General features: G+C 37.6%; 2 protein-coding genes across 24 annotated transcripts in view; both read right to left on the bottom strand.

The window, feature by feature from the left end:
* Positions 1–17,012, bottom strand: part of zbtb16b (zinc finger and BTB domain containing 16b) — a 67,514-nt gene extending 50,502 nt beyond the window's left edge. Inside the window, exons 1-2 of the mRNA XM_048161065.1 lie at positions 16,712–17,012; positions 13,749–15,028 (exon numbers count right to left, since the gene is read on the bottom strand). Coding sequence (XP_048017022.1) covers positions 13,749–14,974 — 1,226 coding nt within the window. The 5' untranslated portion in view covers positions 14,975–15,028; positions 16,712–17,012. The remainder of the gene's footprint in view (positions 1–13,748; positions 15,029–16,711) is intronic.
* Positions 17,013–19,474: 2,462 nt separating this feature from the next.
* Positions 19,475–21,386, bottom strand: part of ncam1b (neural cell adhesion molecule 1b) — a 117,198-nt gene continuing 115,286 nt past the window's right edge. For all 23 annotated transcript variants that reach the window (XM_048160152.1, XM_048160129.1, XM_048160136.1 and 20 more), the window contains one exon: positions 19,475–20,873. In XM_048160152.1, coding sequence (XP_048016109.1) covers positions 20,753–20,873 — 121 coding nt within the window. In that variant the 3' untranslated portion in view covers positions 19,475–20,752. The remainder of the gene's footprint in view (positions 20,874–21,386) is intronic.

The following is a 21,386-nucleotide window of genomic DNA, read 5'->3' as shown; positions in this document are numbered from 1 at the left end:
ATTGAAAGCTACTTATATTTAAAATATACATTTGATCAGTTTCCCTAGAATGAAATGTAATGTAATATATAGTATAACTGCTCATTTGGATTGGATATACAGGATAAATTCACTCAAAAATGTAGGCCTAATTCTTTCATCATATGATATGTGCATGCATGAATGAGATCTGAGAGTTATGTCGCAAGAGAAAATTCGAACATTCTCCAAAACATCTCCTTATGTGTTCATAAGGAAGAGAGAGAAGCTTTTAGTTAAATGAACTATTCCTTTAAAGTTAAAAATGCACTTTTATTTAGGAACGCAGCTTCACAAATCCACGCTTGATATTCTAAACACGCCTGCGTCTGTGGCTCATAGTTTATTTTGATGATACTCTCGACAGGGTGCTGTGAAAGGTTTAGGGCACATACTTCAAAGACTTCAGGCACTCGAAATATTCATCAAGCAGGTCTGAATCAATTAGGCCTAATACAGCAAAAGCTATTAATGAACTGAATAGCATATGCCTTAAAATAAACCTAGACCTGGATTGAAGAAACGCAACTAGCTTGTCTACAAACGAACATTCGGAACAGAACTAGCTTCAGCGGAGCTATGAAATATTTATCGTCCAGACGTAGTGACCCGGTGGCTTGAGAGAAAACATTTATGGCTTTGTTTTATGAAAAATTAAACACGCCTCAGAGAAAGGGTACACAAAGAACCTGAACAAATATATACACTCCATTTCAATGAAGTAGCCAGGCCGGGAGTGAACCACAAGGCCAAAAACCACCCGTCAAAGTTAAACATGCCGATTGTCCGTTTAATCTGTCCTCTCGCTCTAAATATTTGTTTTAATTGAAACGTATTAAATGCTCCTGAAATACCCCAGCAGTTCGGTATGTTTAACTGAGTCACGCTGTACATATCAACGACTCGTCCCCCGCCCACTCCTGTTCTCTTCTCTCGCCCGAGTCCTTTCATGTGAATTCCAGCCACACACACACAGACGCACCGTCGGCGCGTGCGCTGCATCAACGAGCAGTCGAGCGAGCCCGCCGCAGACGTAACCTTTATTCCTGCTATAGAGCCCTTAATTATCACCGCTCCGCAACCGGGGCGCTGCCAGACATGCACAGGCTCATTATGAACAGGGGCATATTATTTCACCTTGAAAAAAGCTATTAAAGCGAACTCTCTCTACCACCAAGAACGCTCGTGTTAAAATATTAATTCCAGGACATTATGTTGAAGATCATTCAGAGTAATGGAAGCGAATTAGCTTTCTATTCGGATTCAAAGCCCAGAGTCAACATGCTCGAGTATGGTCATTTTATTTGACCAAGGATGTTTGCTCAGGTCATGTGCCCTTCGGTTGAGGGCGCAGACAGAATGCGTGTTAGCCGCATTTCACAATCTGTAGCATCTGCTGCGTTGTCCCCCTTTGCAGCCACAACACAGGGTCTGAAATAGACCGCCTGACAGAGCCCAGCCTCCCATAAACAATATCCACTCAACCGCAGTGGACATGCTGAGCACCGCTGTCGGCAGCCAACAGACGTTATCTGCAGATTTGTGTGTTTGCTGGAAAAATACTAGTGTTATCTTACTGAATGTTGCCTTTTGGCTCGAAAATGACATATTATTGTGCAGCTAAGCTTTGAAAACAACCAAACGACTAGGGTTTTTAACAGTACCACATTAATGCAGATGTATAATGCAGTTTATTCAGACTAGTGAGTTCATCTTGTCTAGCTTTACTGTATGTAGCTGAAATGCTGTTTTAAAGGAGATACACATAAGAGACACGCATTCTCTAATGGATTTTAGCATGCTAGCAGTATGCTTTGCTTTAGTATGCTAACAGTAATAGTAACTGTTACAGTAATTGTCTATCAAATCTACAGTATTGAACACAATATTTCAAGACAATTTTTGTCCGATCGAAAAATTATTAATTAAAGTGTCATTAGCACTATGTTTTTAATGATGGAATTTTTAATGATGGCTCAGTGAGGCCTCCATTGACAGCAAGATAATGAACACTTTCAATGCCCAGAAAGCTACTAAAGTGGTTCAACCTTAATGTTATGAAGCGACGAGAATACTTTTTGTGCGCCAAAAAAACTAAATAAAGACTTTATTCAACAATATCTAGTGATGGGCGATTTCTAAACACTGCTTCATGAAGCTTTACCAATCTTTTGTTTCGAATCATGTATCAAACTGCCAAAGTCACGTGAACCACTGAAATTTTGAAACATTTCGAAATACTTATGACGTAACAAAGCCTCATTTTGACACACGCTCCGAACCACCGATTTTATCAAAAATATCATAATTTGTGTTCTGAAGATGACTGAAGGTCTTACGGGTGTGGAACGACATGAGGGTGAGTAAATAATGACATTATTTTCATTTTTGGGTGAACTAACCCTTTCAAACATGTCTTAAAGGGATAGTTCACCCAAAAATGAAAATTCTGTCATCATTTACTCACCCTCAAGTTTCTTTCTTCTTCTGCACACAAAAGAAGATATTTTAAAGAATATGGATGCCCAAACAGTTGATGGGCCCCACTGACATCCCTAGTGTGGAAAAAAATACTATGGAAGTCAATGGTGCCCCACAATTGTTTGGTTTCTGACACTCTTCAGAATATTTTCTTTTGTGCTCAGCAGAAGAAAGAAATTCATAGAGGCTGGGAACAACTTGAGGGTGAGTAAATGATGACAGAATGTTCATTTTGGGTGAACTATCCCTTTAAGACTTTTTATTTAGCAGTTATTTTAAAATATGCTTTGTGAAAGTCTTAGAAAAAGTGTCTGATTGGGTATGGTGGATGTCCTTATAGGGACAGTTTACCCAAAAATCATTTATGCCATTTCAAATCTGTATGACTTTCTTTTTTTTTTCTTCTGTGGAATATGGAAGATAAATATTTGAAAGGGTTAGTTCACCCAAAAATGCAAATAATGTCATTAATTACTCACCCTCATGCCATTCCACACCCGTAAGACCTCCGTTCATGTTCAGAACACAAATTACGATATTTTTGATGAAATCTGATGGCTCAGTGAGGCCTGCACTGCCAGCAAGTTAATTTCCTTTTTCAATGCCCAGAAAGGTACTAAAAACATATTTAAATCAGTTCATGTGAGTACAGTGGTTCAATATTAATATTATAAAGCGACAAGAATATTTTTGTTGTGCCAAAAAAACTAAATAATGACTTATATAGTGATGGCCGATTTCAAAACACTGCTTCAGGAAGCTTTGGAGCGTTACGAATCTTTTGTGTCGAATCAGCGGTTCGGAGCGCCAAAGTAACATGATTTCAGCAGTTTGGCGGATTGACATGTGATCCGAATCATGATTCGATACACTGATTCATTATGCTCTGAAGCTTCATGAAGCAGTGTTTTGAAATCGGCCATTTTGTTTTTTGGCGCACCAAAAATATTCTTGTCACTTTATAATATTAATATTGAACCACTGTACTCACATGAACTGATTTAAATATGTTTTTAGTTCATTAATGGATCTTGAGAGAGGAAGTGTCATTGCTGGCTATGCAGGCCTCACAGAGCCATCGGATTTCAACTAAAATATCTTCATTTGTGTTCCGAAGATGAACGAAAGTCTTACGGGTGTGGAAAGGCATGAGGGTGAGCAATAAATGACATTATTATCATTTTTGGGTGAACTAACCTTTTGATGTAAAAATCTGAGATTTTGTGTTTAACAGAAAAAAGAAAAGGTTTGCTAAGGGTGAGTAAATGATGACAGAGTTTTCATTTTTGGGTGAACTACCCCTTTAAGACATCAGTATACTAGTCAACCCACCGACTAGTCGGTTTTGCATATCCTTACTGAAGAGTCAAATACACTTTACTATACAGTTTGTGAACACTTCTGATAATACACAAATTAGCATTTTACTTTTCATCTAAATATACTTAATTGTGAGTTGCTAGTGCTAATGTATTATCAAACCTGCTCAGCAATTTGATTGCTCAGTAACAGAGCACCTTTCAGAAACCCGCTATTAATCTCATTGCCTCTGTCCACTTGAAAGACACGAAAGATTGAACAACACTGATGTGAAATGTGGAGAAATACCTAGTAAATTGAACAATAAGAGGAAAATCAATACTACTCGTCTTGATCCCAGTCACTGTCAAAGCAAATCCAAACAGACACAGACATGAAACATCATGACAACTCACTGCATTATTCAAATAGTCTAGATTGTGCTCCAGTGTCTGACACTGATATGCAGATACAGACAGTAACAAAGGAATATTAAATAATCCTGAAGTCAGATCAATGTTAGACCAACGTTAAACATGGAAATCGAACCTTTGAAAGAACAAAGTGTTAAAACTCAATCTTCTGGTCGATTTAAGTACACCTGCCCTGAACAAAACAGTTCAGACGAGGTTAGAGGAGAAAAACCAATCTGTAAAGATGATGGTCCATTTGTCTCTACAGGCCGCTGTTATACATTCCTATTAAAATGCAGGCATTAAAATGTCGACTTTCTCTAAGGAGACAAATTGTCGAGCTGTCTGTTTGAGACAGGGCAAGCGCTTGTGTTTCTGGAGTGGGCCACTGGAAGTGGCTTTGATTAATGGCAGGCCAGAGCTGAGCTGCTAGAGTACCTTTCCCACTGAGAGAGCAATTCAGGGGCTGATGTGTGCAATCGGATACTAGAGCACTGCCAAATTACCAATGAGGCGGCTTTAAAGGGAGTCTTCCCCAAAGCAGTATGAGAAAACCCTATGAAGCATGAATGAGAAAACAGAAACACTTCACACAATCCCACAAACAAATGTCCATTTATCAAGATAGGTTAGCTGGAACCAATACACAAATGATCATATTTATGTGTAACGGTACTTAAAGGACATCTACGTAGGTAGTTTAATGGTAGGTATTACCGTACATGGTAAAACTCAAAAAATATGGTAATAGTAAAATACTTTTTTAATAGTAAAGAACACTTTATTTTGATAGTTGGGTCAAAGCTCACCCTTCCGCCAGAACTCAACTTTCTCATGAGCGCACACGGCTGTTGCCGGAAGCCAGGGATTATAGTTGATAAAATTTTAAATATGGATATTTTTCTTCAAAAACCCATCGCTACGCTTTGGAAGGCATTTTTTTAACCCACTGGAGTCGTATGGATCACTTTTATGATGGATGGATATGCTCTTTGGAGCTTCAAAAGCACTATTCAATGCCATAATAAAGCTGGGAAGAGCCAGGATATTATTTAATATAACTTCAATTGTGCTCGGCTGAAAGAAGAAACTTCTTTAATGTAATGAATCTAACTTTAATGTAAAGTTAAGAATATTTTAGATTCCCAAAAACATTTCTTAAAAATGTTATCTTATTTTTCTCATAAGATTATTCTAAAGGCAACACTTAAGAATTTGAAATCCTGAAAAGTGTGTTCTTAAAAATCATTGTAAAAAACTTCTCCATGGGAAAGATGTTTAATGAATTTATTTATTTTTTTTTATTTTTTTTAATGTGACTTATTACTGTATGTGAAGTTCAGTAACAACTCCACTAAAACAAGTCAAATATAGACCATGAATAACTTATGAATACCTTTAATATTTTTCAAGAATTGTACTTAAGAACATTATTCGAACTTAAGAACATTTCTTAGCTTCTTTCTTAAGAAAATTTTCATGAATCCAGCCCCTGGTCTCTAGACAAGACTTGTGCCCCCTTTTAATGTAAGACTATGGGATTTCACATTATCATTCACCAGTCGAAAATTATTTGTTAGGCACTTATTGAGTAATAACACAAATATTTAACAAGTTGCATGATTTGAGGCATCAATCATGTCTTTAAAAAACAGAGAAGGATAAGTTGCACACAAATGTTTAATCCTTTAGGTTAGAGTTTGCTCGTTTTGTTAAGATGCCTAACAAACCACAACAAAATTTAACAAAATAATTCAACATAATGCGGCACAGGCTGTATATATAGTATTAAAACCGTGTTTGGCAGCGGCTTCAGTGACATTCTTCCTTGCAAGGCTTGAGAGGGAAACTGGAAAGATTCTCAGCAAATTGGGAAGTGTTCAATTTCCCCGTGCAGCGGATGCTCAATGACCTGACGGCATTGTGCGAGCGAGGCCAGTGCCATTATGACAGCACGAGTACATCCTCACAGCTGACTGTGTTTCCCTCAGGGTCTTTTGAAAGATCGCCGCTGGTAATTTCACAGAGTTCTGTCTAGAAAGCTTCTAACGCTGTTATGCAGGTTGGAAAAGCTGCCAAATGTTGTCTGGGAACATGGTGTAACAACAGCGTGATGTTTCCGTGGGTGATTTACTATAATTTTGTACTGAAAATGTAGATACTTAGTGGAGCACCATCAGCCTCTCAACAAACATTATTATTCTATTAAACTCAGGTTCCAGGTAAGGTTATATGTCTCACTCAAGGTCAATGTGACACAGCACAAACAAGTGCTATGACACCAATAACCTGTCATTTTTTTACGCAACACACTGCTCAAATTTGCCACAGTGGCCTTGATAGTATGATGAATCCCTGACCTTTAAACTTATCTGGGTATTTTTCTAATGTTTAAACATTAAACATTTAATCTTAGGGTTCACTTAGTGTACTGGAGTATCTCTCATATGATATCAGATTAAATGGGTAATTCTTTGCAACAATTTGAGACTGATGACATGACACATTTGATGTAAACACTGCAACAGAATACTTTTCTAATTTTTTATCCAGATAGATAGATAGATAGATATAATAATATATATCTACAAATTTTAGATATAAATTGTTTTTTCAAGTAAAAAGTTACTAATATATATATATAAAGAAAAACAATTTATAAATTGGGTAAGAAAAAAATTATTTAATTGAAAACACTCATAAAACAATTCTTAATCTTATGCAAATTTGCTTATTTATTTTTTTTTTTAAGGATTTTAGACATTTTTCTGGAAAAAAAGACAAAAATACTAATTAACAAAATTGTTTATGACCATTTAAGCATTAAAATAATGTGCAACTATTCAAATATTGAACTGCTTAAGTTTTACAGTTGCATTAAGCGAACAGTCATTTCTGACATATTTGTAAGACTGTGAATGATCCAAAGCCCATCTTTAGCCTGAATACTCTGTATTTCTGCATTTTCTTCAAGCTTATATACATTATAATGAGCACGTAGGTATCATTGTGTAAGCCCAAGACTAAAGCGACAACTATAAAACACTTTCTAGGGAAAGGGCTGGATGTAAACTTTGACTCAGTGAGCCAACAAGAGCTCTGGCACAAGGGCCACATTACGCCTACTGTGTGGAATTAGAGTGAAATGCAGGCTACCGGTCAACATCCTAGGATTAAACTAACCTTTTACTTTGATCAGGAGTTTGGGTTACAAGGGCACAGACAGCAAAACATGTGGCCGAGCCAACGAAATCAAAGTTGTTTGTATTTTGGCATATTACGCTAGAGTTTAGGAACTGTGACTAAAGTCACTGTTTTCAGCTGAATCTCAGAGTGGCCAATCAATAAGTCACCCAACCCCCAAGGCTACGGGCCAGAGCTACGAAAACAGGCACGCACACACTCAAACACACAAAAGAGGGTTTGAACACAAGAACAATATGAGAAAGAGAAGAAAAAACACCCTCAGGGCGCCAAAGGTCAGAAGTTTGACCCGACCCTAAAGAGTTGACCTGTATAGCCCTGATAAGGCTGAAAGAGTCCTGTCTTTGCCTGATAGCAGGCTTTGGGGTGAAAAGATACTAGAGGGCTTAAAGTCTTGACCAACTGGATTCCAGAGGTCCGCGGAGAAGACAGAAGTTTAAAGATCACTGGGTGGCCATAGTCTTGTGGGACAGGAAGGGCTTGAAGCGCTAATGAAGCTTGACCAGGGCAATGCTCTCTGAAAACATATCTTCTCCGGAGGCTGGGTTATCCATTAATGGGCTCAATGTGTTTTCTTTGGCCCCTTCTACACTGTTGATCCTTATAAATGTCATGCTAATCTTTCAGTAGATTCGTGATCTATCACTAGAGCTATCTTTACAAATCTGTTATAAAATATTTCAGTCACACTTTAGTTGGGGGAACACATTCACTATTAAATATGACTTTTGCCTCAATAAACTAATTGACTGCTTATTAATAGTTAGTAAGGTAGTTGTTGTAGTGGTTAAGTTTAGGTATAGGGTAGGATTAAGGGAAGTAAGGGATAGTTCACCCAAAAATGAAAATTCTGTAATTTTCTCACCCTCAATTTGTTCCAAGCCTGTATGAGTTTCTCTCTTCAGCTGAACACAAAAGAAGATATTTTGAAGAATGTCAGTAACCAAACAGTTGATCAACTCCATTGACTTCAATTGTATTTTTTCATAAAAAGGAAATCAGTGGGGCCCATTCCCCATATTCTTCAAAATATCCTCTTTTGGGTTCAGCTGAAGAAAAACATTCATAGAGGTTTGGAACAACTTGAGGGTGAGTAAATGATGACGACAGAATTTTTATTTTTGGGTGAACTATTGTCTTAATATGTGCTTTATAAGTACTAATAAACAGCCAATATTCTAGCAATATGCAAGCCAATAAGCAACTAGATAATAATGAGAATTGGTCCCCAAACTTAAGTGTTACCAATATTTAATTTATTACAAGCATAAATAGACAAAACTGAGGTTAAGAACTGAGGAAGACTATTTGCCACACAATTCTGCTTCTCAAGTAAATGTATCTTTTAATAAAAATGCATCATTAAACCTAAAAATACACCTATTGTAACCTAAAATGTGTTATTCAAGTAAAAAATAAATAAATAAATGTATATTTGCAAAAATAAACCTGACTTAAGAGGTTCAAAACAAATAAAAATAGCTTTTCACATTGTATTTTTACAGGCATATAAAAGCTCAGATCCCAACATAGATAAAATAAACTGCAGCATATGATTACTGGCGATAATCTTAATCAGCTCTACCAAACGTCCTGTTAAGAATGGGCATATACAGTGTCCTCTCAGGAGACTAGTGGTATGTAGTTAGGGCTGCTGTTGTAGTTAACAGAGGATAAAGGGAGAGGCTGAGTAAACAAAAGGTCGTCTGAAGCAACAGTTGAGAAGACAATAGATGTGCTCTGAAGCCTGGTGTGTGAAAGACACTCATTATCTCTGTGCTTTAGTTTCTTTACTCTGTCGAAAAGTCGGTTACTGATTCCAAGTTACATGATAAAAATAGTAGTTAGTACCGTAAGCCATTACATTATACCTTTTAGGTAATATAATCTGATTACTTTTAGATTACTTTTGACCTATCTCGTTTATCACATTGATTTGAATCAATCTTTTACCATACTGATATAATAATACAAAGAGAAAGAAAATATATTCCATTCTTTGTTATCAACAACATGATGTGCATTAAACATTACATTACGTCAGGGTTTCCCAAACTGGGGAAGCTAACAATTAAATAAATCATAAATGTAATAATTAAAATAAATATTTTTAAATGTATTTGAAAGAAAAAACCTTCCAAAAACATAGCAATACACGGTTAAATGACTTACTGAGTGATAATAATACGAATAATTAATGTGTTCATCAGGCGTTGATTCGATATGCAATGTTGAGAAAACACACCTTAAAAGGCCAAATCATTTCGGTAAATCCAGTAGTCAAATGCTTCTGGCCTCTCCATTTTCCATGTAATTATGTAATTAAGACTTTCTGACTGTATATAAGCGATATGTATTTTAGATAGGAAAATTTAAAACATGAAAAAGGGAGAATCAATAAATTATGAATGATTTACTGCCATTGTGTGAATTAGAGTTGTCAAAAGTGCCTACTTCGGTACCAAGTTGGTACTGAAATTTTAAAAATGTGATGCTTTGAGCGCTGTTGAGCGGATTCATAAACATCTCTGATTAGCCATTGTGTTCACGTGCTCATCGGAAATGTCTGTGATTGGCTACAATGATCAACATACAGGAGCGTTTGAAAGCACATGGAAGTGTTTGAATTTAAAAGCATTTTGATAGATGCCTGCTTTCAAACGCTCCCGTGTGTGTAAGCACTCGGTGAAGAGCGTCATTGATGACTATTTACAACAGGTTTTTGAAGCGTTGATCATTGTAGCCAATCACAGACATATCTGATGAGCATGTGAACACAACGGCCAATCAGAGGCATTTACATCCGCTCAACAGCGCTCAAAGCGACACATCTTTAAAATTTCAGTACCGATTTGGTACCGAAGTCGGTACTTTTGACAACTCTAGTGTGAATAATATGTAATCATGTAATCAATAAAAAGTAACTGTAGACTTATTACATGTATTTTAAAACGTAATATAATCTATTTTTTAAGTACTTAATTTTTTGGAATTTGATTATGTAATCCATTGATTACATGTAATCAGTTACTACCCAGCACTATATATATATATATATATATATATATATATATATATATATATGTATAGACAGACACAGGAAGTAGCTCCATTTCATCTTTCTTGACCTCTATCTGTCTCTCAATCTCTCTCTGTTTGCTCTATAACAAAAGATCTAATTAGAGCTGTGAGCGCCGGGGCCAATGCGAGTGCTCTAGGATCTCCCACTTCCAGGGATTCCTAAGCAGCGGAGCTGATCTGTGTCCCTAGAGCCCCTGCACGCATCACTCGTCTCCTTGCCGCCCGCAGTAGATTGTGAGTACACATCAGCGGCAGATTAAATCCACTCAGTGGAAAGCAGCACATTCCACAGCTCGACCACGGGGCAGAAATGACATGCATGACAGGGCCGAGACCAAGCACGGCGGCTTGCAGAGGTCTTAATCCAGAGGAAAGTGTGTTTGTTGCACGACTGTTGTGATGTCCACCGCTATTGCATTTATGTCAAACGGTTGGCTACGCTTAGACTTGTTCCAGAGGAATGGGAAGGTGGGTGCATCTGGGTTAAGATTCACGACTTTGAGGGCCTCTCGCAATTGGGGCAAAAGTTTAACTGTTATTGGTATTGGGTCGCCTCACCATGACCACAATGACCCCGTGGGGCCTCGGGCTTTCATAACGTCCTGTGTGCAAGTCAGATGTCGGCGGATCTTAACATCTGTCTCTGTTCACAAACCAGAAAAAGGGCAAGTTGAGTTTATGCACAAATATTAGTGACTGGCTAACCTACTGACCTACTGTCTGGATGGGATTATTGTACTGTCATCCTAACTTTGTTACCGACTTTGATTTTTGGCGAACATTAACAATTTTTAATTTTGTTAAAATATGTTAAGAAATAATATAATAAAAGGTTATGCCAAACTACAAGATTTTCTTTCTTTTTTTTAACAAAACACCGTATAAAAGGTGTATTCAAGTCATTGTAAGTACTTTTTTTGTATTTCTAAATACATCAATAGATCCGGACAAATAAGGAGCACCGTCATGTGTTTTAGTGCCACACTGGAATGGAGAAAATCTGATAGGATGTGTTCGTCAGGCATCAGACAGGAAACCCGGGTCGGTGTCACTGGGTTCAGCATTTGTGGGAATGAATGAAAGAGTATCAGGTGCACTGCAATACACACAACGTGTGGCCTCTTTATCTGTGTCTGACAGAAGGCTAAAGTCACTATCAGACCATCTTCACCACAGAGACTAAGGAGAGCGGAGCAGGGTTATCTTCCACTCTGATAAATACAGATAAAGCACAACCTACTGTTTGAGAGTCCAAGTTTAAACTGCATGGCCATCAGTCAAGCCCAAACCAATAAAACTGCAATGATGATGGGCTTTGCTTGACGAATAATGGGTTTCAAATGTCAACTACAGCAATAAATATTTTATTTTGACATATGGCATGACGCCAGTTGGATGTCCACCAAGTGAAAGCGTGAACACATTCTGTGCAAAAACAAAAACGGACAAACAAGCCTGATTTTATGAATATGTATTGGTCAAGCCACAGGTTATGGAGGGAAGGTCAGGGTCAAGCTGTACTAAGAAGCACTTCTTTTCCGCACAGGAAGTCCTTGCCCTTTCATTTGTGAAAGGACGAGGCCTTCCAATGCAGATCTGGCAGATGTTTCTAACTGCTTTCAACAAGCCTGAGGAAGTACAATTAAAGAGACAGTTCAAACAAAAATGAAATTTCTGTCATCATTTACTCACCCTCATGTTGTTTTACAGTAGACCTGTATGAATTTCTTTCTTCTGAATACCACATTTTATACAGTAAGTCTTTTACACACTGTATACATGGCCTAGATGGAAGTTTTCTAATATTATGCTAATGTCTTTTGCAATGTCACGTGAAAAGTCCAACTGGAAGGTCTTTGGTGAGAGAAGGTCCAGAGTGTAATGTTGGCTGTTGCGGTGGAACAGGATCTGAAACATCTTACTAGCACATGCAACTTATAAAAAAAAAATGCATTCCACTTTTTGAATTCATATTTTTCAATGGAAAAACCCCTTCGCTAGATGAATGACTTTCACCATTTTGCTCTTGTCTCGCATCTCAGATCTTCTGTAGTGTCTTGCACATGACACAACATTCTAAAAATGCAGGGCTCAAATTAAGTTCAACGTTTAAAAAACATGTCTTCGAGACATTCGCTGCATCCGAAATCAAATACTTTCCAACTATATAGTATGCTAAAAAAGTAGCATGTCCGAATTCATAGTATTAATTCGAAAAACAATAGGCGGAAAATCCCCTGATGACCTACTACTTCTGGCGAGATTCTGAAGTGTACATTCGGACACTTTACTATTCCATGAGGCCACGGGAGAGGATTTATAAATGGAGGTGAGGCAACGCTTCAAGTCACATGATAATGACAACATGGTGGATGTAGTACGCCCGGATTACATTCATACTACCCACATTCGTACTATATAGAACATACTTTTTTAACGGTCGCAAAGTACGTTCAAATTCGAATGTAGCACCTACTCAGACTTTCGAAGGCACTGGTTGTGTTTTTTTTTTTCATTCTATTGCTTGCTTGTGTTTTTCTAACACAAACGTCTTTAAGTTTTTTTTTTTGTCGCCAAATTTTTTTCATCGTTTTTAGTCACCATTCACTTTGATTATATGTAAAAGAGCAGTGTGAACATTCTGCTAAATTTCTCTTTTTGTGTTCTACAGAACAAAGAAAATCATAGGGTTCCATGCCTTATATAAATATATATAACGTGACAAACCAACAGGAAAGCTTCAAAAAATGCATCTTTGAGACTTGGCATTTTCTCGCATTCCACTGCTCGAATCTCACATTTTTCAACATAAAAACACCTTCGCTGGACGGATGACTTTAACTATTGTGCTCGTGTCTCGCATCTCAGACCTTTTGCAGTGTTTTGTGCATGACACAACTTTCTAAAAATGCAGTGCTCATGTTAAGTTCAGTGTTTAAAAAACATGTCTTCTAGACATCCACTGCGTCAGAAATAGAATACTTCCCTAATATATAGTATGCGAAAACACAGTGTAGCATGTCTGAATTTTTCCAACGCAAATGTCTTTCGTTTTTTTTCCACCGCCACATTTTTTTTCATCATCTTTGGTCACCATTCACTTTCAATGTATGGAAAAAAGCAGTGTGAACATTCTGCTAAATATCTATTTTTGGTGTTCTACAGAACGAAGACATTCATAGGGTTCCATGCCTTACATAAATATAAATAACATGTCAAACCAAGAGGAAAGCCTCCAATAACTTCACTCACCTGTGTTGTTCAGCAGCTTCATTGTCAGGCAGCTCCATATCACACACCTCACATCGTTCTTTCTGGGTTTGGACCTCGTGCTTCACATTTGCTGTGAAATCTCCGAGCTTGCTTAAGAACTCCCTCTGAATCAAGCTCTGATGAAAGAGCCCCCCATATGCACTGAAATCCATCGACATGGCCAGGGAGGATGGCACATGTAGCGATGAGGCCATGGATACAGGCAAGGGCAGCATGCTTTCGCTCTTATGGTTGGATGGGATAGAGCACAGTGAAGCGAAATGTCTATCAGCCAGACTGGCCATATTGACCAGACCCGCTTGGCTGTTGTCTCCTTGGGAATCAGCAGAACTATCGGCGGAGTGGAGCTCACGGGCGCTGGTGATGACGCTGCCTCTGGTCGGGGTTCCAGGAGTGTCCCGGTGCTGCCTGGAGTCGCCGCCACCCTCCCCGTTCCTGGGGAAGCCGCCATCGTGTTGGTAGTCCTCATCTACCTGCATCATCTCGGTTTTGATCTTATCAAGCAATGGAGATGCCTTACCAAGGTTATGTGAGAAACTCTGGGACATGTTGCCTTGGAGGACGGACTGACCCATGCTCATCAGGCCCTCTACGGCTGCTTTAGTCGGACTGACGGTCGAAAGACCCAGTTGGGCGGACTCTGAAGATCTCGTATCGACCATGCTAACCAGGGCCAGGCGATGGCGGGCGGCGGTACCGTAGCCGGCGTCCTGTATGGAATGCTTTTTGGAGATAAAAGTGCTCTTAAGGTACTTGATCCTGCGGTCATCGGCATCCTCTGCACCGTTCTCATTCATGTTCACATCCGTGTCGTTCTCTTCGGATGCCTGGATGGTTTCCAAGATCTTCAGGCATTGCTCCTCCAAATATTCTATCTCTAAAATCTCTGCGGCGTACAGCAGGTCGTCCAGGTCCTCCAGCTTTGCTTGGAGCGTGGCAGTGTAGGCGTACTCCAGAATCTGCTGAAAGGTCTTTGGTGAGAGGAAGTCCAGAGTGTAATGTTGGCTGTTGCGGTGGAACAGGATCTCAAACATCTTACTAGCACATGCAAGCACGGTTCTGTGGGCATGGAACTCCTGGCTGTCGACCATGATGACCACATCACACAATGTCCCAGAGAGGCGCATCTGGTTGGCCTTCTGCAGGAGCGATGTGGGGTGGCCGGGGTTCTGGAGGTGGATCGCACCCATTTTAGTCAAATCCATTACATCGACATTTACCGAACCATCTCACAGATTTGCTTCTCTCCTTGAGTACTCCTGTAAACATCAATCAGTCATGTAACAAAAACAAGAATGAGCACAAAATACACTACGTCATACTGTATGTGCAATGCTTAGTTCATTCATCTCAGTTACACAGGTCATGTTAATCATCACTCAAACAGGTTAACTCAGTGCTCTGAGAAAAAGACAAAGGGGCGTTGTTGTTGTTGAACCTCCGTACAGAGGCACTAGCCAATCATCACAAAATGTACTTAATGTTACGCAATCGCAGTGATAGTAGTGGAAAGCTGCCAAGTGAAACTGAACTGACGGCATTCGACACATGCCTGAAATTCTAATATGGTTCTTCAGGCAAGAAGCATAATTTGTTTTAATTGTACCCATAATTTTGTAGAAACACCGAGAGACATTCCTGCAGTAGAAAAGAATAAAAACTCACCGCAGGAGTGACATTTTAATCGCACATCTGTTGCGGCGTACAGCTGCACTATAAAAACCGATAAGGTCAGTTGTCTAAGCAGTTATATATTACTTAAAGTTCAACTAATACCTATACAGATTTTTGTGATAAAGTGTTCAATAACCAATTCAGATTTTTTTCTGACAATAAGACAACTAATAATGATAGTGAGAAATAAGAGAGTTATGTACAAAGGCAAATTTATAATAATAATAAAAATTTTTTTACCTGAGAACATCTATTACAAATAAACCAATAAACAGTCTGATCCGTAAAAAAAAAAAAAAAAAAAAGGAAAAAAAAAATAATAATAATAAATAAATATATTTCACTACTTTATCTTCTTTGGTCTTACCAAATGGTGCCATTTATTGCTAGTCCTGATATTAATTAAGTGATAACTGATTAAGGAAAAAAGTGTCAATCAAAAGATTATCTTGAATATCTGTAATATTCTCACGTATTATTATTATTGTTGTATTATTTCAGCATAACATCAACAAATAGTGCGATAGATAAAATATATAAAATATAAAAACTACCGCTATTATATGAAAGCTCAAGATTAGATTTTATTATTATTATTATTATTATTATTTTGCGCGCGCGCGTGAGTGAGTGAATTGCATTCGAGACAGTATGGCCATCTGATATGGTCTTAAAAAAAAACTGCCGTTGGTACTAAACACTTTATTTAAGAACAACGATATGAAGGGGGGAAAGGTACGGATGCACCTTGTCCTACATGACAATCCCGAATAGGTTTAACACTCATAACATCGTAATCACACAAATCTACCGATACCTTGAGTTACAGTTTATTGGACACACGTATCTATCTATCTACCTATATGACATTTACGATTATATTTCGCTTGCAAATCATGACAGAATAAGCAACAGATCTGAGGCAGCGAAGACAGACGTTTCCTCCGTGCAACAGTCTGTTTCAACATTCCGTCTTTACTGCGTGCACCTGATTGACAAGTTGTTTTACGCAACATTTACAACAGTTTGTTCATAAACGTAATAATTTTATAACACTTAGTGTACGTGTCCCGAAAGCATAAATGAGCATGCAGGAGACAAGAACACTTAGGCGCGTGCTGTATCTTAAAAGACAAGAAACAAGTTGCATCTTAAACGCAAAATTATGATTCTCCCAGCACTTTAACCAACTAACAAGCATTTATATGGTCGGATTCAGCATCGGGAAGAACAATTTAAGCATAACCGGTGAAGTTATTTTCACTTACCTGCAATTGGCGCGTAAATTGAACACTTGTTATTAAGGCATCAACATACTGAGGTTCACAGGAGCCGCTTCACGCGCACTACACTCGCCGTTCGGATTCCAATCATCATCATCACCGTGACGTCAAAGCAATGGCTCGCTGTTTTCACTGAGGCGCGCCAAGACGCCGCGCGCACGGACCCCATGATTATTAGGGCTTTTAGGATGGAAACATTACTGTGGTGTTCCGTTACCAAAACTTCAAGTAATTTACATGAGACTGAAATTAAAGTATTAAGACCAACTTACAGCGAAATACAGCTTAGCATGCAGTCCACTTTAACTTCCCCTCAGAGGATGTTTAACTTTAAAGGGCATGACTGCATTAAAAGAGCTTAGCTTGTCCATGAATGAAGATAAAACGAATGAATGAAAATAAAACCACACGCAAAAGCACCATGCCAGTGAATGTAAGGATGGGAGTCTTCATCTCTTATCTGAAGACATGCTGCTTCGTTCCCTAAACGTGCAATAATAGTGAAGGATAACCTAAAACACATTAGTATTATCTTGTCTACTTAAAACGCCAACCCTTGTGACTACAGTTTGTTGTTGTCTTTAGTTTCTGCAAAAACAATGAAACGATAAAAAAAATATGATATTCACCTTCAGCCAGCTACACATAGCCTAGTTGTTTTTACTTTGAGCACCACAGAAAAAAAAACTTCAGAAACTGAAAACAAAAATTGTATTCAAGACATAAAATGAACTTAATTTAATGTGTTTAAACAACCTATGAAATTCTGACAAAAACAGACTCACTGTTCCACATGTTAGTGTTTTGTAAGTATGTTTACGTGAAAGCACGCGCGATTACGTAGTGACCCCTTCCACTAATATCTGAGGCTAATGAAATAGTGACACCTGCTGGACAAGTTAAATAATTGATACACTCTCAAAAATAAAGGTTCTTTATTGGCTCCATGAAGAACCTTTAACGTCCATGGAAACTTTACATTGCAAAAATGTTATTTATACTGGAAATAGGTTTTTAAAATGTTCTTTGCACTGTAAGAATTTTTTTTTTTTTGTTTTTTTTTTACTTTTTTAGAATTCTTGACTCAAAGGTTCTTTTGTGGAAGGTTCTATGGCATCACTTTTAGAACTTTTTATGTAGGTATTTTCTCAGGGATAGGGAGGGAATTTCATCAATTTTCAAGCAATAATAATAATAATAAAAAAATATTAGTAGTGGAAAATATGTATGACTCATTTTCCACTATTATTCCACACTGTTTATAAAAAAAAAAAAAAAAAAAGAATTGTTGGCTTAAGTAAGTTACCTGGTTGCCTTAAAAATTTGAGTTAATACAATGAAGGCGACTGGTTTAATCAACATAAACTCAAAATATTATGTTTTCTGAACCACATTATCTAAGTTGATTTGACAAAAGAAAAAATGTTGTGATAAATCATGAACATAATTTTTTATCTTCAAAATGGGATCTCCTCCAAACATTGGAATAAGTCTTCAGAATCTTTCTGCCCTTTTAATTTTATTATTGATGACAGTGTTGGCCAATAGCCGAAGTTACCACCATTTTATTAAAGCAACAATAACCATAGTGACTGTAGTAGCCTATTTTTGATGGTTACCATGGTAAATATTTGTACAATCATAGGCCTGGTCACAGATAGGGCGTATATGCCAGAACTAGGCCTTAGTTAAATTAGAACATATAAATAGCTTTTATAAATGTCATATTTCAAGATATGTCAGTAGAAGTTGTTTTCAGTTAAGACAGCTCAAACAGACATTTTAGTCTAGGACCAGCTTAAAGGGTTAGTTCACCCAAAAATGAAAATAAAGTCATTTATTACTCACACTCATGCCGTTCCACACCTGTAAGACCTTCGTTCATCTTCGGAACGCAAATTAAGATATTTTTGTTGAAATCCGATGGCTCCGTGAGGCCTGCATAGCCAGCAATGACATTTCCTCTCTCAAGATCCATAAAGGTACTAAAAACATATTTAAATCAGTTCATGTGAGTTCAGTGGTTCAATATTAATATTATAAAGCGACGAGAATATTTTTATGCGCCAAAAAAAACAAAATAACGACTTACATAGTGATGGCCGATTTCAAAACACTGCTTCAGGAAGATTCGGAGCATTATGAATCTTTTGTGTCGAATGAATCATGATTCGGATCACGTGTCAAACCACCAAACTGCTGAAATCACGTGACTTTGGTGCTCCGAACCGCTGATTCGACAAAAGATTCATAACGCTCCGAAGCTTCCTGAAGCAGCGTTTTGAAATCGGCCATCACTATATAAGTCGTTATTTATTTATTTTTTTGGTGCACAAAAAATATTCTTGTCGCTTTATGATATTAATATTGAACCACTGTACTCACATGAACTGATTTAAATATGTTTTTAGTACCTTTATGGATCTTGAGAGAGGAAATCGCTCACTGAGCAATCGTATTTTAACAAAAATATCTTAATTTGTGTTCTGAAGATGAACGAAGGTCTTACGGGTGTGGAACGGCATGAGGGTGAGTATAAATGACATTATTTTCATTTTTGGGTGAACTAACCCTTTAAGCTTTGTCTGTAAAAATGGCCAATACTTATTTTTTATAATGCTTAAAATGAGAGCAAGTGTTGAAGACATTTTACAACATTTATAAATCCCCTAAAATCAAAACATAGATATGCTGTAGGTCACATTATCTAAGCATCTTACACAAACACAACAAACTATTAAGAGAATCTTTAATGTTTTAATGAGTTTAATCAAAATGTGTTAGAACAACACAACTTACAACATGTTCTTTGCTTATCATTGTAAAGCTCACCCATACTGCTATTTCATGGGTCAAATCCCCATAGGCTATACATGGAATGATTTAGTTTTGGGGGCAAACTGGCAGTGAACAATTTGTATACAGTGGGCAAACAAAAGTATCTTCCATTCTCCCCAAAACATAGAAATCATGAAAACACCCAGAACAGATACCATTTCTCCACCAGACTGCCATGAACTGGTTCAAGTGAGGTCGCACAATTCAGGCCAGAGATGGGCAAGCAGACGGTCATGCAATGAGTGATGGCATAAGAACTCTCGTCAGAGTCACGCGTGTGTCCCATCAGTCCCGATTCACACAGGACTGTTAACATACGTCATGTTATAAAAGGACAATCAGTGGTTACTGCAAATCTATGCAAATTTCTTGAATAAACAAAAAAAGATGACAACAACAACAACAAAAAAACCATCTCAATAACACAATCACAGTGAACAAGCTTGCAGGTGACAGTGTGAAACATTTCTCCAGAGGTAAACGGTATAAAAATCAGCAGATATTTAGTTTAAGTTGATGCTTTAGGAGCAAGTCGGAAGAATGATTTAAATGTATAAATCCCAAATATTAGAAACACACGATAACTGTAAAAACTGATCTAATAAAGACTTCAGCAGAGAATCAAATGGATCATTTGAAATCTTTATCAGACTTTCGGTCATATAACAGTACATGTTAAAATATCTTAAGATATTTTTGTCTTTACATAACTGGCATTATGAGATATCATCATCATCCAAGAAGCATCCAAAATAGTTAAGTGTAAATAAAACATAATGGTAATAAAATACAAAACTAACAACGAATCAAACCTAGCCCTCAAACACTCAAGATAAAAAAATAAGAGGATTCATTTACATTTTAACAATGTACTATGCAAATAAAACGTATTACTGAATAGATAATTCTCCTGAATAACTTGATGCCCTGTTGTAATAATCATCCTTTTGACGGAAACATGTACAAAGAAACACAAGAAAGAACATCTTTGAATTATATGAATTTGATATCTCCTCAAACAGAAACTTCTGAAAGTGCAGCCTACTCAAATCAACAAAAAATTAAAAGGAAATGCATACATGACTTCTGTCTGTAGAATATACACCGTTTTGTTCAGAAATTCATTAAGGGCACTGTTAAACAAACACGCTCATGGTCACCACGACGCTTTTGCTCCGTCATTCGTCTTCATGCTTTACTTTCAGTGTTGTTCGTTTGCGAGAGGGCGTTGGGTTCTGCTCCCGTGCCGGGCACCACTTTCTTCAGCTCTGTGTTTTCGGTCGTACTCCTCTCATAATGCAGAATTCTCCTGGGATTGAGACCATTAAAGGGACAGTTCAGCCCCCAAAAGAACATTCTGTAATCATTTACTCATCCTTATGTCGTTCTAAACCTGTATGACACTACTTCTGTCCGTTTCATGAATTAATCGGTTAGTCAGGTTGACAACAAAAGGGTCTGAAAGATTCGTTCACGAATTGAACTGATCCATTTCTCAAGTTCAACTCACTGACTCGAGCGGGTTGGTGAGGTTCACAGCTCACTGGAGCGACGGTTATCAGCTATTTAAACGCTGATTCACAAGCTTGTGTTTTAATTTGATTCCATTTGGGTTGGTTTAGGCATATTGTGCTTACATTTGAAATAAATTCTCTCTCTGCTAATGCTGTAAATGATACAGGGTGTTTCAGACTGACTCAAACCAGACTTTTTGAACTACGTGAAGTGTTTTTATTCGCTATTAATGACAGAGTCGTAAGATTCATCCGTTCATGAATCAGACTACACTTGTGGGTTGTACTTTAGCTTGTTTTTGCGTGTA

The sequence above is a fragment of the Megalobrama amblycephala genome, linkage group LG16, assembly GCF_018812025.1.
Source record: "Megalobrama amblycephala isolate DHTTF-2021 linkage group LG16, ASM1881202v1, whole genome shotgun sequence".
In the NCBI taxonomy this organism is placed as follows: domain Eukaryota; kingdom Metazoa; phylum Chordata; class Actinopteri; order Cypriniformes; family Xenocyprididae; genus Megalobrama; species Megalobrama amblycephala.
This window is presented reverse-complemented; position numbering and strand designations above follow the sequence as displayed.